The sequence below is a fragment of the Oryza brachyantha genome, chromosome 4, assembly GCF_000231095.2.
Source record: "Oryza brachyantha chromosome 4, ObraRS2, whole genome shotgun sequence".
Taxonomy (NCBI): Eukaryota; Viridiplantae; Streptophyta; class Magnoliopsida; order Poales; family Poaceae; genus Oryza; species Oryza brachyantha.
Window position 1 is genome coordinate 6,465,695 of NC_023166.2, and position 17,167 is coordinate 6,482,861.

Consider the following 17,167-nt stretch of genomic DNA (forward strand, 5'->3'; position numbering starts at 1 on the left):
TTCCAGCTCACCTATGACATGGCCCAACCGTAGCAAGGAAAGCCGGTTCACAAATCACAAACCAACTAAACCGGGACAAACCGCCGGGTCAGTGAACAAGATTTTTGCTAGCAGCGGTAGGAGGCTCATCTTTTAAAAAACTAAACGATATATTATAAATAAAATAATTTTTGATTTATATACATCTTCTTAGCGACTTAAAACAAAAGACGAAAAAATAAAATATGATACCAGAATCCTAAAGCTAATTTATAATTTAAGATTAAATTTTAAATTTTAACTTATAAAACTGAGCAGAAGCAGATAAAAAAACCACGATACACTGCAATACAACTCATTTCTTTTTTAAACCACTGCAATACAATACAACTGGAATAACTAACCGTGACCCGCACACACGGCATGCAGCCAAGCCACGCCACGCCAGCGCGACGTCGAGAAAAGTGACAAGCCCGGCCCAAACGAGAAGCAAAACAGATAGCGGCGAAGCGGAGGAGAGGAACGAAAAAAGAGAAAAAAAAAACATCACCAAAACCAAAAAGGCGAGACCCCCAACCCCAACCGATCGCCGGCGGCCCCCCCCTCCTCCGCTCGCGGATGCGATGCGCGCCCGCCGCCACCACCACCACCCCCCCTGCGGCGCCGTCGCGGGCCGCGCTGGCTGGCTCTGCTACTGCTGCTGCTGAGAGATCCGGCCGTCCCCTCCCCCTCCCCCTCCCCCTCCCCCGCCGCCGCCGACGCCGACCGTCGCCGTTCTCGCGCCTCCCCCCACGACGCCGCCGCGTGGCGCGGCTGGCCTCGCTGCGCCGTCGACATGTGGATGTTCTGGCGCAGCCGGAACCGCTTCTCCCTCGAGGAGCTCCGGTGCGTCCCCCCCTCCCCGCTTACCTAGTACTACCTACCAACCCCACCCTCTTCTCCGTCCCGTTAGGTGATTTGGGGGGCAGCCGCCGCACGGAGATCCGCGCAGCCCTGTGGCCGGGATCAGCGCGAAAGCTAAAACCTCGTCCCTGCCCGATGTTCCAATCCGAACCCCCCGGGTTGCGGGCCGATCGCTTCTTAATTTTATGCTATTTAGGGCTTCATGTCTGTGCTATCTATTCTGCAAACTTTCTCTATGTACTCTCGTAGTGCACTAGGGCTTTTCAGCCTTTTGATTGGTTTAGTTGGTCAGACACTGGAGGTAGACTGATGCTTACCATTGGAATAGAAGTCGGCAGCATTTTCGAATGAAGAGTCATGGGAGTGGTAAACAGCAGGACTTGGGCTATGTCTGCTTAATACTCTTTGCATTCGCCGCTATTACCTATGAAGTATGGAAGATGGAGGAGATAAACTGTACAACTGTTTTTGAGATAGTATATATAGGATTAGTCACAATCGAGAGTAGTTCATTTGGGCAGTATTATGAATTTCTGTCGGTGGTTTGTCTATGCAATATACTTTTACAAATACAGAATTCTATGAGCTGCAACGTATTAAACAGCATTATTATACTTGTAAGGTTGCACAAGCTATAATGCGCATTTTGATACCATGACAGCGTGGAAAGATAACTTTGTGGTTTGTGCCTATTTCCTTGTAACTGTACAAAGTACAAAAAGCTTGCCTATTAGGACTCTTTTTATTTGTCATAATACCAATGATGAGTTTCGTTTTGCTAAGAAGGTAGTCTATTTCTGCTGTAAATATATGACAAAAAATAAACCTAACCTGTTTGTGAGGCATTTCTCTGTATTCAACTATCTTTCTATAAAATACCTTTAAATTTGTATTAAGTTTCTAAGTAACCCGTGTTTTTTTGGTCTGGGTGGTGGGGGGAGGGGGGGGGGGGGTGGACAAACAGTGCAAAACATAAGTGATGAATTTTCTTTGACACCTATAATATGTGATAACATGTTTAATAATTGTTTTTAATTTCATTTCTCGTTTCCTGTTTATTTGAGTATAGTTACGATTGTTCTGTTCAATTTAATTTTGATATTTGTTGCAAGTTACATTTCTCATTCCTTGTCTTGTGTTTGGTAAGCCAAAAAGTGGTTACAGACGCTTATATAAACGTTCCATAAGAGTTTCATCCTTGTTTTTTATGCTTATACATGTTCCATATCTTATACTAAGACAGGTCCCTTGCTGCAGGTATCTAACAGATCAGCTACAGAAGGTTCATATTGTTTATGAAGCTAATAAGGTAGGCGTAGTTGAACTTATTAGTTATCCCCAGGATTTCAGTGACATTTATTAGTTGATCCATTGTCTGATGATCTTCCTTTTGAAGGATTTTGTTGTTGAAGCACTGAGATCAATTGCAGAATTGATGATATATGGAGATCAGCATGATCCAGCATACTTCGAGTAAGTATTAAATGGGATGGTATCTTAGAGGAATACACCAGTTGATCTATTTTTCTAATTGTTATCTCTTTCAGATTTTTCATGGAGAAACAAATCATGGGTGAGTTTGCTCGTATTTTGAGAATTTCTAAGCTGTCAAGAGTGTCTCTACAGTTACTACAGACAATGAGTATCATGATCCAGAATTTGAGGAATGAACATTCAATATGTAAGTTACTCAATATTCAATACTGTTGTATGAATCTATCCTGTCGCTGCACTATTTTATTTTTCGAAGGTTCTAATCTGCAAATGATCATGTTTTCTGCAGACTATATTTTCAGCAATGAGCACATCAACTTCTTGATAACTTTCCCATTTGATTTTCAAATTGATGAGATGCTATCATATTACATATCCTTTCTACGGTTTGTAAACCTGTCTGAATACCATTGTCATCATTTATTTTTGTTATGTATGGCTTACTTGATTTTTTATTTCATGAAGGGCAATAAGTGGAAAATTGAACAAGAATACAATTTCTTTGCTCGTGAAGACAAAAAATGTACTCACCCAATCTCTTTTAGTGCACTTTTGGGCAGATATATTGTTTATTTGTTTTCCTTGCTTCTTTTGTCTGGATCAGTAAACTAGATTTCTATTCTATTCTATTTTGTATTAACTAATTTATTATTTGTTGTGTGGAATAGGGGTAGGCCATGAAAATACTTAGCTGCCAATTACCAACACACCTTACCAGACCATTGAATTCAACAATATAGGGCCTGTTTGGCAGGGCTCCAGCTCTCAGATTCACCTTTCCTGGAGCTGGAGCGGTGGAGCCCAACCAAACGGTTTAGCTCCACCAACAAATGGAGTGGAGCGAGCTGGAGTGGTCTGAAAAAATGAACTAGAGGTGTGGAACAAGATGGGTACTCCGCAGCTCACTTCACCGTTAACAGCTAGAACTTAGGAGTTGGAGCCCTACCAAACAGGCCCATAATTTGCCATTATTGTTTGAGATCTTCTTGATATCCCATCAAGGGCAACAGTCTTATACAGATGCATTTCCTTTTAGTGCTAATTTTCAAATAACAAGCACCACTTATTTCTGAGGACAGTTCTAAGATGGTCTATTTACATTACTAGCTACATAGTCTATTTACATTATTAGCTACATATTTTGTTTTTTTAGTTTAGATCAGTTGAGCTATGTAGGTTATGTTTGAACCACTCTTGTTACATATTTTCTCTTTTTTTTTCTCGAAAACGCAGGAGAGCTGCATTTCATTTCAATAAGGGGAAATAAACGGAACAGTACAAATAGAAAACAGAAAAAACAGGAAAAAACAAACAAACAACACGCTCAAAACAGAACCGCACTAGCCCAACTTGCTACAACTAGCTACCTAGGATAGCCGCCCTGCTAAGGAGCTTTTCTCTAATATGCAGGATGAGGTCATTTCCTTTCCTCTTTATGTTGAGGCCCTGAAGTTTGCTTTCCATGAGGACAGCATGATTCGAGTTGCTATACGTACGTTGACGCTTAATGTGTACCATGGTAGGTTGTTAATGCCTTGATGGCCGTTGTATGGCTGGTATAGATGTTCTTAATTCACATTTGTACTGTCACTTATCAGATGATTCTTTTCTTTCAGTTGGAGATGAATCTGTCAACAGATTTGTTTCACATGCACCACTGTCAGATTATTTTTCAGACATGGTCAATCATTTTCAGAAACAATGCATTGACTTGGATAGGTTGGTTCTTTGTTCTGTTCGGTAAGTGTGCCATAGTCCATAGACACATGGATAAATCCAAAACATGTCACTAAATTCCACCCATATCCAGAATATGCCAGTCACCATGACAATAATACATGGGCCTGGGCAACAGATGGATTGCTTCTACATTGGCGGTTATATTAAATGTGAAAAATGATTTGTTTTCTTCCTTCTGTGTTACTTCAGGACTGCAGATTCTGCTGTGCCAACAGCCTCTGTTGAAGATGCAATCGTGCAAATTGAAGATACACTCTATTATTTCAGTGATGTTATGTCTTCTGGGATTCCTGATCTTGGAAAATTTATCACTGAAAATATCCTGCAACTTTTGGTATTTCGATTCTTGCTCCCATCACTGCAAAGGCAAAAAACTGTAAGTTTAACGAGAAATAGTTTTTTGTATCTTATGTTAATCTGATACATAAACCTAATTTCATACCTGATTTTCCCATGTTTTAAACTTTATTATGTTCATGTTTTCTTATCTAGGATTTGGGTATAAGTGTCACTACTTCCATGTACTTGATTTGCTGTATACTTCACATTTTTAAGAACAAGGATATGGCAAGCACTGTTGCTGCTTCTCTTTTCCATCAACCTGATTGCCCTGACAGGAAGCAAGGGACACCTAACGGTTATACCTCTGAGCATGATAATGGCATATCTGACAATCAGGGCACTAGCATCTCAGATATGGATCAGCCAAATGAAAACAAACTGGATTCCTTGTCTTTATCATGTTTGCGTTGCTTGCCTGATGATTCATCACCAAGTGATTGTTGCGAAGGCAGTACACTTAGGTATGAAGCTATTACTTTATTTGGGCTTTCAATATGTAAACTCCTTGATTTGGTTCATAGTTGTACTAATTCATAAAACTGTATACTTATGGGCTTTCATTATGCAAACTCTTTGATTTGGTTCATAGTTGCACAAATTTGTACTTCCTCTGTTTCTCAATGTAAGACTTTCTAGCATTTTCTAGATTCATATGGATGCTAATGAATCTAAACACATATCTAAATTATATACATTCATCAATGAATGAATTTAGGCAAGGCTAGAAAGTATTACCATATGAATCGGAGGTAGTATAACTATATATTGTCAAGCATAATAGTTGTGAAGTACATTATATATGCTAAAGTAATTAGGGTTTTATGGGCGTGATATTTCTTTGTAGGTACATTAAGCCTTAGAAATTCTGGTAGGATTGATAGATGCTGATTTTAAGGCATGATTGGGCTCAAATATTCATGCATTTATTAATGTTTTATGTCATGGTTATGCTTTAATTGTAGAATTAATAGTTCAAACTTGTTACTAAGGATGTGCCTTGTGTGCCAAGCATCAGTTCATTGCTCATGTGTGCTCGCACACAAACACATATGTAGAATGATCCTGTTGAACACCACTCCATTTATTTCATATTTACAGTTGTGCAGTTGAAGGCTTGAACCCATTTGCATCCTAGAAAATTTTAGGGGCATCAGTGGCATAAAGAATATTTTGAGAGACCTGCTAAGATAATTTTCAAGATTAGGGATCTCAGTGACACCAGTAAGGCTTTATTCAGGATGCCCAATTTCCTGGCTCATTCCTAAGTTCATATACCCAGTCCATTAATGGATGGGCCAGGGTTTCTGGCTTCCCAAACAGGCCTTAAGCAAGTTGGGGACTCCAGTGCAGACTCTTCATGCATTGTGCTCCCCATGTCTGAAAATTTATGATTGGGACACTGAACGGTCTCTGGAATGCTATTTTGTAATAGCCAAATTGTGCTGTGATCTATTTATGTTTTGTAGAAAGTAAAATCAATAAAATTTTATGAAATTTTATGGAGTATTCCATCAGGTCAATCTACTCATATTCTGTTCTTAGTATGGCCGATATAAATATTCCCAAATCCTAAGCAAAGCTAAATTGTTTGATTCTAGGATAACTTTATTGGTACTGGTAATAGCACTATATTTATTTTAGTTGATACAACAAATTAGTGATGCTATACCTTTCTTGTGCATATGCTTATATTTACAAAGCTATGCATATATCTATTTCTAATTGATATTTCTGTGTTCTTTTTAGAGAGATTATTCCTCGGTTTTTACATGCACGTTTCCTGAACTACTAAATGGTTATTTTTTTGCAAAAAGTTTCTATATAAAATTTAATCATTTCACATTTCTAAAATAGATGTTCAGCTTTGTAGTAGTTAGTCTCATTGTTTATGTCATGAAATAGCTATCACAAAAAATAGATAATCTTTCATCTTTATGTAACAAAAGAATGCAGCCTAATGTTTGGTTGGTGGTATGTTAAGGTTGGGTGGTGAAGTACTAGTACATACACAATACTTTTTTTTTGTGTACTACGGTAATATGACTCCATATCCTTATTTGCAGGGAACACTTGTTGTCATATATTACAAGTGGGGATGACTTCCAAGCTTTAGGTTCTTTGTGCTTATTTGCTACATTGTTGCAGACAAAAGGTGTTTACTGTTACTCATTATTTTCATTTTGGCTTTTCCAAAAATAGTAATTATTTGAGTGTATATTGTGTTTATAGAACTTGATGAATCAATGCTAGATGCGCTTGGGATTCTGCCTCAAAGAAAGCAGCATAAGAAGCTTCTATTAGTAAGTGCTATTTACTTCCTTATCCTTGCTGATTTTGGAATATCAGCAGTTCATTTATTAGAGTTGTTAATCTAATAATAGGGTGGATTGAATCTGGATCCATATTTTCTGCAACATTAATACACTGCTGCTATTATCTTACCCAGAGTTCTGATTACATGTTTGTGGATGGGTACCTTGTAAATTAGTCATGCTTGATATCTATATTGTTTTGCTTGTACAAAATGATGCATATGAAGAAACTAATTTTGTGCCACATCTTCTATCATTACTGTAGCATAGAAGCTCTTTTTTTTTTTTTCCTTATAAGACATTTGTTGCTATAGCATCTACAGCGTCTAACATTTAATATTGAAATGGCATAAAAACTAGAGCCATGATTTATGTTACCTTATTATGTTATATAGTACATATAAGTTTTAAATGAAGTATGTGTTGTGATGAACTGTTTGGTACTCCCTTCATTTCTCACTATAAATTATTCTTGTTTCCAGCACAGAAATTAAAATTTATGATTGCTTACCAGTGCTAATATAATGTGAGTTGTGTTAGTACAGTTTAATTTTCTTACACCTATATTTCCAACCTGCAGCAAGCTTTGGTAGGTGAAGATCTAGCTGAAAGGCAGTTATTTTCATCTAGTAGCGGTCTCACAGATGATAGCACCTGCAGTGATTTTGATATTTATGTAAGAAAGCTTCAGGTATACTGCTGGTTCTTTCACCCACATTTGGCAGAATGCAGTTACCAGTTATACTTGGTGTAGTCTGCTACTTTCAAGTTTCCAAAACTCTTGTGATCCTCTGTTCCATAATAAAAGTCATTTGAAGTTTGCCTTAATTCAAAGTTCTTAAAGTTTGATCAAGTTTATAAAAAAATATAGCAACGTTTCCAACACAAAATAAATAAAAATATATTCAATGGTAGATTGAATGGAACTAATTTCGTGTTGTGGATGCTGCTATGTTTTTCTATTAAGTATTAACTTGGTCAAACTTGAATAAGTTTGGCCTAGGACAAGCCCAAAATGACTACAATATGAAACAGAGGGAGTAGTGTGGTGCAGATTTATCCTTACACTATCATATAATACAAGGAAGACCCACACATTGCTCGCTATCTGACTCATGCCATATAAGATGCAATGGGGCTTCGAGTCTTGTACTTAGAACAAAGAAAATATCACAAATTGTGTAAGTAGTCCATGTCGTCAAAAAGTTTACACTGACCTGTAGAGTGAGAAACAAAAAGAAAGTTTGTGGTGCTAACTTTTATATATAACTTCTTAATTAATGACTTAAATGAAGTTCGTTCTTTCGTGTATCCAAGCCCTTCTTTGGTTTGGTCTAAATTTTGAATAAGTTTCAGCTGGTGGTAGATTATTACAAGACCATCTGCATGCTTTCTTTTTTGCGTTAATCTGGTGCCACAGACAAGTGTGATCTGAACTCATCATCTTTCACTTGATTGACCAACATTTTATGATTCTTCTCATGATCAAATGTGAAAAATAATAATTTGACATGCAGAACATAATAGTGAACTTGCATTACTAGAATCAAACAGATAACTCGGACAAATTGTCCCTAGGTGCCCAGATGTGCCATCCACTGGCATGCTTATTTAATTGGGATACCATGCTTAGATTAAGTTGGATTGTAAGTTACCAACAAAGATATATTGTTTCTTTCTTGTTCCTGTGTTTTGTCAACTATTTTCTAGTCACAAAGTTCTTGTCACTATAAAAAATTTGCATTTTGTTTTCTTTCAACAGGATAACTATGGTTTGAAGTGTCATCATCCACGGCCAATGACCTCTAAATTCCACAGATACCAGGTTTGCTTTATTTTTGAATCATGTGGAAGTTACCAATTCGCAATTCAGTTCCTCACATGTGTAGTATAGCTTTTCCCCCTTAAAATGAAACGATATCATTCTTCTTTTAATTTTATTTTGATCTAAAACTAGCTGTTGATAACTAAGTTGGTGTTATACCAGTACATCATTTTTTGTAGCTAATTATTGGTATGTGCTTTATTTCGTTATATACATAGATACCTCAATAAACTGTACTCTAGATTTGTAACAGGGATTCTAATGTGTCTCTAAATTACATATAATTTTTTTATTCAATAATGATTTTCTTGTGTGCATTTAGGTTAGAACTATCTAAATAACTGATACAGGGAATCTGAGGGCCTGTTGGGGGAGTTTTAGATTCTGAGAAGCAGCTGCTTGGTAGCCTACTTCTGAGGATCTGGAAAAGCTCCTAAACCCAGCTTCTCCAGCTTTTGGATTTTTAGTTCATTTTCTAGAATCAGTAGTTACAGATTCTCAGAAGCTGTGGACCGTTTGGGTCAGCTTCTGGCAGAAGCAACTTTTGGAAAAAGCTGCAGCTGGGAGAAGCTCCCCCAAACAGGCCATGAATCTCTCCAAAAAATATATAAATTATCTTATTCAAAATGTCTCTTTATCTTGCTTGCAATCTACATCTGGTTATTTTGCAAAATTATATTTGCAACTTAGAACATACACACCTATATGAATCGTGAATGCTTGTTTACTAGACATGATCTATTTTCTGTTATATATATTTGGAGGTTGATGTGGTACACTTCTGTTACTTAAATCCTCATTGGAATACAACTTCCTCTATTTAAGAATTATATTTTATTGCCATACTTATATATTAAGGAATGCTTATGTTTCTGGCATTTGCACTTTGATTTTTTTTTGTAGGTGCTCGATGCATTAGTTGCCCTTTTCTGCAGATCTAATGTATCTGCAGATGTTCGCTTAGTTGGTGGCTGGCTTTTCAGGCAATTGCTGCCCCATGGAGAAGAAGAGTTCACTGCTTTTCACCTAAAATGGCTAAAGGTATTTTTTTGATGCATTTTACACCTATGATGTTCTAGATCAAAGTTCAAAGGGGATACAATCCATGATTCCTCACTGGATCACTTGGATCTTGCCAGTTATTTCTTGTTTCTTGTCCTGGCTTTTAAGCAAAGTGTCGTGTTCTAATGCTAATTTGTGGAACTTTCCCATGAATATCACAAAATGCTTTGTTGAGACTAGTTAACAAGTTAAAGGCTTCAATGAAACGATAAATTGAAGGTATAAAGATTGTATCTAGCAGGCTATCCAATGCCTTCTTAACAGGATAGCTACCAACAGTTAGTGCTTGACGTTGTCAGATTTCATATTCACTGTACTGATCATGGATGTGAAACCTAGATCAAACATTTATTTATCCTGAGTTCCTGACTCACTACCCTATCCCTCCTTTCCTCGTATCTGCTGCAACTAGCATAATTTCCAGTGTTGTTCCTCATCTTGTTAGCCTTGGGCCATGGAGAAGCAAAGCAGGCAAGCCTGGGGAGAGGTAAGCTCTCCACTTGTCCGTCTATCTAAGTGGTGCATGCTTGATCTCCCTGCTGCGTACCATTGTGCGACTCATGGAAATGATTTGAGAAACCCTAGTAAAGCTTACAAACAAAATAGTAGCGCTAGTGGAGCTAGCTGCAGTCTGCTGCTTTTGCTTGATGAGAAACACTAATAAAAATAGGACACACATGCTATTTTTTTTTTATTTTTGTCCGTTTTATTCCCATGGGAATTCTGGGTAGGTTGGAGGTTTCCCTCCATGCATTAACTGCTCACATCCCTAAGGTTTCGTCCCATAAATCATTCATTCACAAACCCATGTCCTACATCAATCCCAAAGGTGTGTGCTTCCTGTGTCCCACTTTATTAGAAGGTGCTGTACTGCATACTGCACCTTTATCTTTGGAGAAATTTGTGATTATACCACTGCCAACAACTGGTTTCGCCAAAATATCACTTTCAACATGAACACACTAAAATATCATCATAATCACTTTATATTTGCTCCTTTACTATTGTGACAGTTTTTTTTCAATTTAATTACTTTAACCCTTCCAGGCCACGCGAAAAGACCAACGTACCCTTATTCTTTTTTCATTTCTGTTCTGTCTTCTCTCCGTTCCTCCTTCTTTCGTCTCTCCCAGCAGCAAGGACACATGAGGCTGCAGCAGCTTGGGTAGCAGCCCGCCATCCTTCCTCCTCCTCCCCTCAGAGCATATGATTTGTGATTTTTAAGGTTTCTGTGTGTAATCATGTTTTGTTGGAGCACATATAAACTACTGTTATTTATGGTTGCTGTGTCGAAAACTAAAATCATATTAATTAATTGTAGTGCTGTTATGTTGAAGTGGAGCATATGATTTGTGATTTTTTAATTATTGAGATGCTTTGCATAAAAGAGAAAGCTAGCCAACAGATAGTAATCTGTAAAAAGTAAGATGGAGGGTTAAAATTGTCCTTTTATAATGGTATACAGAGGTTAATCTGTAAAAAACTGAACCAATGGTAAAAGAGCAATTGTGGGATGATTATAATGGTATTTTGACGTGTTTCATGTTAGGATGGTATTTTGGCGAATCCACTTATTGGCAGTGGTATAATCACAAATTTCCCTAAATCTTATTGTGTTGTCTAAGTCTCAGTGCGCTTGGCCTCTCCCTTGCAAGAGAATTTGAATTCCTACTGGGCTGTTCATGCCTTGGATTTTGTGGGTTCATGGTTTACTTTGATATCGATCCATCCTGGACTTGCTGATCACAATATTTCATTTGTGTAGGATTCACATAAGGATAGCTGTACAAATCTTTTGGATGAATCTGGAGGATGCTGGCGGGACTTGCTTATTCCTATTGTTAAAGAAGCCTGGAAGAATTGCAAGAAAGGTAGATTTCAATTTTGGAGCAAAAAATCCCTTTTCCATGCATACTACAAATGTCTATCTTTCCTTATATTTTTTTACCTTTTCCATTGGAGCTAGCAATCGAGGCATCTTCACCACCTAAAGGATCCAAGTCTACTATTTTACCGTTGGATTCATGTTCATTTGGAGGTCAGAGCTCGTGTTTATCACATGCCATGTGCCTTTTGTTCTCAGCTATACAGCATATAGTGATGAACTCTGATGAAAACTTGATGTGCTGAATCTATGTACTGTATTTCAGGTGATTCGTCAATTGCTATGGCAGAGAGAATCTATGAGATGGTCAAGGTATGTAAATATTTTCAATTTTTGACTCAATTCACTGAAAATTTGACTGATCTGAAACCTTAAATTTGTTTTGTTGATTGCGTTTCTTATTTATCACCACCAGTAAAATAGGGCCTGACACAGAAGTATTGTGTATTTTGATTAGAAACATGAATATTTATTGCCAACTGAATCAATACGCAAGAAACTGAATGGAACTAAAAAACCTTATCCATAACCATGTCTGCGATTCTTCTCCTCGTGGTTTTGCTTGACTCTAGGAAATGTTGCCATGAAGATTTAATGCACTTATCGTTGTACCCATGCTTCATATTTAGAAAAAATTGAGTGGATGTACCTGCATGATAATCAATAAATCATAAGATGGTAATCACTAAGTTTATGATTAATTCTGTCTGCAAAGTTCCTTACCTTCATGCTTGCTTTTGTTTGTTGTGTGGTAGTACAAAACTACAAGTCTATAATTCAAATTCAACTGTATTGTATGTGCTCTTGGCAGAGTGTAACCCTTAAATATTGAATGTTCTCTGAAAATATTGAGCATTACTAGCAGTTAAGGTAGTCAAGTAAACTCTTACTTGCCATCTTATTGCCGCTCCCACTTTTCAGATGCCATGGACATAGAACTCTGAAAAAGAATGATTTTATTGCTTAGGTCAGAATAAACAGGAAACAAGACTCGGAAATTTTCTAACGAATGGCTCGACTGCATGTTTCTTGATGATTCAACATTTAGAAGTCGTTGCTAATTTTATATTACATCCGTCTCATAATAACTGCAACCCTGTAGTTATTTTATATAATTGGAATTATAGGGCTGCAGTTATTATGAGATGAAGGTAGTATATAATAAGCAGAATATAATTAATTTGCATTTTTACTGTCAGCAAAAGCTGATTATCAGAATTCATGCACATGTCCTGAGTTTTTTTTGTACATGCAGTTCTGTATTCTTGCTAGCTGTAGATCTGCAAAAGAAGTGGAGGATTTTCCAAAACCAATAAACCAATACCCACCGAAATGCCAATGAAATCCTCTATCCATTTCCAAGCATAGAAATGTCCACTGGCCAAAAGCAACCAATGGAGAGCATTGAGAAAATGCTGACATAGTGGAGGAAAAAACTCGTGCTGTCACAGAGTCTCTGATGTTGTCTCGGTAGGATATGAGAGAGTGGCCAAGGGATAGAATCGAGATGAGTGCTAACATAAGTGAGGAAGATTTTGTGCAGTCATACCTAGTCATAGATGTTGTCACTGTAGTTGGTGAGAGAGTTTATAGAAGGTTGGCTGGTCATGACTACTACTTGTGATTGCTTGTGGTTGTGATGCTGCAAGCTTTTCATTGAGTTCAAGATTGCTGGAATCTGTCCAGTTTGGCATTGCATACTAGGTTTTGGTTGGCTGCTGGGGTTGCACGACAAGGCTATGGAGCTTGGCTGTACTGGAATGAGTAAATAAGCAAAATTTTGGGTTCTTTGAATTCAATTGAATTTTCTAAGTTGGATTTGAATTCAAATCTACTAATAATTAGTACCATATTAATTGAACCCTAACTTAAGTAACTATTTTGATACTAATTAATGTGGCAAGCAAGTTACCTGTAAAATCTGTATCGTGGTTTTGCTGAATGATAAGCTTGTACCTTTAGTTGATATCCAATTTTTATTTATATTATTTTAAGATCCCTTATGTTGCAAAAAGGGTAAAGAAAAATGACAAGAACCTTTATTGCAATGTGGCCGCACCTTGTCCAGTGTACACTACTACACCACTCATTTTCTTTGTTCATATCTCAGTATCTCGCTAGAAATGAAAATGAATGTTTCAGGGGATGCACTAATTTAAATATTTAATGATGTATGGTAATGTTGTTTATTTTTCTTCATTTGTCATCACAAGTCTTAAGTCGTCATTCACATTACCAATGGAGGCAGCAATACTTCGGTGTTACTCTTTGATTTTTAGTGACTGTGTTCAAGACTTATCTAGTTATCTACCTGTTGCTTTTTGTGCATATATGTTTGGTAACTATTGAGTTGCACTTGCATGTACTAGCCAGCTCACCCTAAGGCTTAGACTTATGGTGAAAAGCAGACAGTTTATATGCACTTCCAGTCTTCACGTGCAGGATATATTAATAAGTGCAGTTCTATTTTAAATTTAAGTTTCTACATTCAAATTCAAGAACATTGAGCTCTGATGTCATATTGAGTCACATTCTCGTGACCTTTCACCGAAAAACTAGGCAAATTTCTTATAATTTGACAGTAATAATGCCAACGATAAGCCCTCTACCTGATAATTCCTTTGAAGTCATGCACAGCAGGTAGCAGCAATCTCCCTGCTATTTTTTAATTTTATGTGGGAACTCTTCTGGGACATGGTAAAAGATGGTGTGCTAAGATTAAATTTCCAATTGCCATTTCAAAATGAAAATTTCACAGCTGAATGCTAGTCCAGTGTTTTACACTAGAAAACTTTATCAAGCTGTCAGTAGATCTTGGCTGGTACGGTAGACTATGAATGATATGAGACATGGATCACTAATTCAGTCATGGTGGCATGGTCTCATGGCAAGTACGCTCATTGAGAGCAAGTCAGCATAGGGGCCAGGAATAAGTATGTCAATGGAGATGATAGCCGCAGCAGCATAACAACAACAATAGCTGTATGGGGTTGGAAGTGGTAATGGAGGTTAAGAAAAAACAGGAATTTAGCAGGAGCAAGCACGGCCACTCTGGGATTTAGGGAAAAAAACACCCTGTCCAGTGTCAACCACTCCATTCTATAGATTGACAGTCCAAGAATAATATTTAAAAAAAATATGCATGATCTGCATTGTGCATTTGTCACTTTCAGTGGTTTAGAGGTAACTGATGGCTTCTCTCAAGTTTAGCATTTGTTAAGTTCAATAATCGGGTAAGCAGCATCATTTGTGTTTCATGCTATAAAATATATTTTCCTAACAAATTTGATCTTCATTGAAATTTAAAGAGACCTAGTGTGTGCATCCATCATTTCAGTTACTAGATAAAAAACTGCTCTTAACTTGCATTTGTTCTGACCTGTATGCTGATGGAAGAAGCATTACACTGCTTTTGGATGAATATTGATCTTTTCTACCATCTTTGTTTTGTGGGTAGAGTCAAATTGAAACATAGAATTAAATTTGACATTTCATTTTGAATGTGCTATCCGTTGTTTTTGCTTCAAAGGTAGGGGAAGCGACATTTTTGGACCATAGGATTTTTTTCATAGCGAGTTAATTCGTTTCTCTGCTTTATTTATAGGTGAAATGGTTGGCCTATTAAGTTGCATATTTATTTCGAATTAACATCACTTTTATGTAATGAAATGTGATGATATTTTCCAGGGTTTTGTGCTACAACATCAAGTTATCCTCTTCTGCCTTGGAGAAACTCTCACTGATCAGCCTCCTATTTACTCTCCAATTGATTCTCCTGTAAATAATCGAGCAACTTTAGCAGGTTTTGATGCCTCAATTCCCAAGCCTGGGCTTGAAGTCAACTTAGGTCTGATACCTGGGAATTTCAATTTTTTAATGCTTAAACCATCACAAGTGCAATAGTACCTTAATGCTTTTCCTGCATTTATTGATACTTCGATTTGCGACATTGTTGTTGCAGTTGATGCGGTTCCTTGTCGAATAGCATTTGAGAGGGGCAAAGAACGCCACTTCTGCTTTTTAGCTCTATCTAAGGGAACATCTGGGTGGATTCTTCTTCTAGAAGAATTACCTCTCAAGGAAAAACGTGGAATTGTTCGTGTCACAGCTCCCTTGGCTGGGTCTGATGTATGTATCATGATGACTTGGCACATCTATTTCATCATTATTTTGTTTTTTTCTTTGTGATGAAATCATATTCATTAAATATATCTAGCTTTTAAACATGTATTTTTTTGGAGTAATCTGATTTGGACTTTTTATCTTATTTCAGCCAAAAATAGATGAAAAGCATGCAAAATGGTTACATTTACGGATCCGTCCTTCTACAGTTCCCTTTTTGGAGCCAGAAAAATATAAAGGGAAGACAAAAAAGTATCTTGTTGATGGAAGGTGGATCCTTGCTTTTAGTGATGAGCAATCTTGTAAGGAAGCAGAGACTATGGTTATGGAAGAGATGAAGCTCCAAGAAGATGTTGTTAGAGAACAGTTGAAGCTATTGGTTGAGTTTGACATGCCTGAGGATGGATTGCAGCATCCTTGTTCCTCTCGTGAAGCCACTTCTGATGATGGGTCATGACTTGCTGAACATCATCGATGATGGCTCATGACTTACTAGTGATTTCATCAAGTACAATGCTGAGCTTTGAGAAAATGGTGGCAGGAAAACCCCCGTCGCGGCCATCTCCGACGAGCAAGTCGTCACGCTCTGTACATTACATCAGCAGATTTAGGGAGATCCCCTTGTTGACACACTTGTAGAGTTTCAACTATTTTGAGTTACGTTAGTGCGATAGGATTCTTTGTACATTAGTCTGTACCTGTCTTTTGCAATGCTGTACAAATCACAATCCATTCTTTCATAAGCTTCAGGGCAGAGTTAGGGCTGTGTACACTAATTGTTTGAAGACATGTGCAGGCAATCATATCTGTTGTCAAAACATGCCCTGACTATAGCAATAAAGATATTGATTTTGAGCTCCATGATTTTTCTTTGTAAATCACTGCTCATGAACTATGTTTTGCTTGCTTTTTCGGAGAGGAACTGATAACTTTTGACAAGCATGATGCTCAGTTACACAAGACAACCAGATGAGCACCGGTTATGTCCGTTGAATTCTTCTATCCTTTTTGAACTGACACTTGAATGAGTTGATGTCAATTGATTGATGCAACAATGGATGCCCGGTTCACAATGCAGGGTCTTGGTAAGATGTGTGTAGTGCTTTGGAGCAGGTGAGAAACCGGTCCATTCAGCAAAACTGTTGTTTATTGATCTCTTCTGTAGAAAAATGTCGAGTGATGTTATTCAACCCTGTTAAGAAGTACGTTCATTTCATTTTCGCCAGAAAACTAGATTATCAAAATCGGGCTCATCAAGGTTATTTTGGTTCCTAATTTAAGAGATTACTTTTCCTGGCTCCCAGCTTAGCATGTCATAACGTTAGCCGTAGCAAATCATAAACTGAAGCATCGATTCCATTTAAGCGAATACATTTAAACATACACAAAAAAAATTAATGAAATTTGAAGTGACGCAAAGTTTAAAATCCTGAATGAAATTTGGACTGAACCTAACAAAACATCGGTTTGATCTTCTGCTTACAGGTTTTTACTGCACTGTTA

At 37.4% G+C, this 17,167-nt stretch overlaps 1 protein-coding gene across 1 annotated transcript; it reads left to right on the forward strand.

Moving 5' to 3' along the window:
* The first annotated feature begins 669 nt into the window (after positions 1-669).
* LOC102719480 (protein TRANSPARENT TESTA 9) lies at positions 670-16,482 on the forward strand. The gene is made up of 21 exons (XM_006652096.3): positions 670-864; positions 2,140-2,191; positions 2,279-2,355; positions 2,430-2,563; positions 2,666-2,762; positions 2,842-2,899; positions 3,787-3,895; positions 3,993-4,116; positions 4,306-4,492; positions 4,609-4,919; positions 6,522-6,610; positions 6,688-6,758; positions 7,351-7,461; positions 8,533-8,595; positions 9,499-9,636; positions 11,423-11,528; positions 11,624-11,695; positions 11,808-11,854; positions 15,230-15,389; positions 15,504-15,670; positions 15,816-16,482. Exons 1-21 carry the CDS (start codon positions 815-817, stop codon positions 16,119-16,121), a joined length of 2,529 nt encoding a protein of 842 aa, XP_006652159.3. The 5' UTR covers positions 670-814; the 3' UTR covers positions 16,122-16,482.
* The last annotated feature ends 685 nt before the right edge of the window (positions 16,483-17,167 follow it).

Bases quoted from the DNA above. Each gene is read 5' to 3' on its own strand.
- LOC102719480 (XM_006652096.3), top strand. From the start codon at position 815: ATGTGGATGTTCTGGCGCAGCCGGAACCGCTTCTCCCTCGAGGAGCTC. The intron at 11,855-15,229 runs GTATGTAAATAT...GATATTTTCCAG, and splicing joins GAATCTATGAGATGGTCAAG to GGTTTTGTGCTACAACATCA. The intron at 15,390-15,503 runs GTCTGATACCTG...TTGTTGTTGCAG, and splicing joins TGGGCTTGAAGTCAACTTAG to TTGATGCGGTTCCTTGTCGA.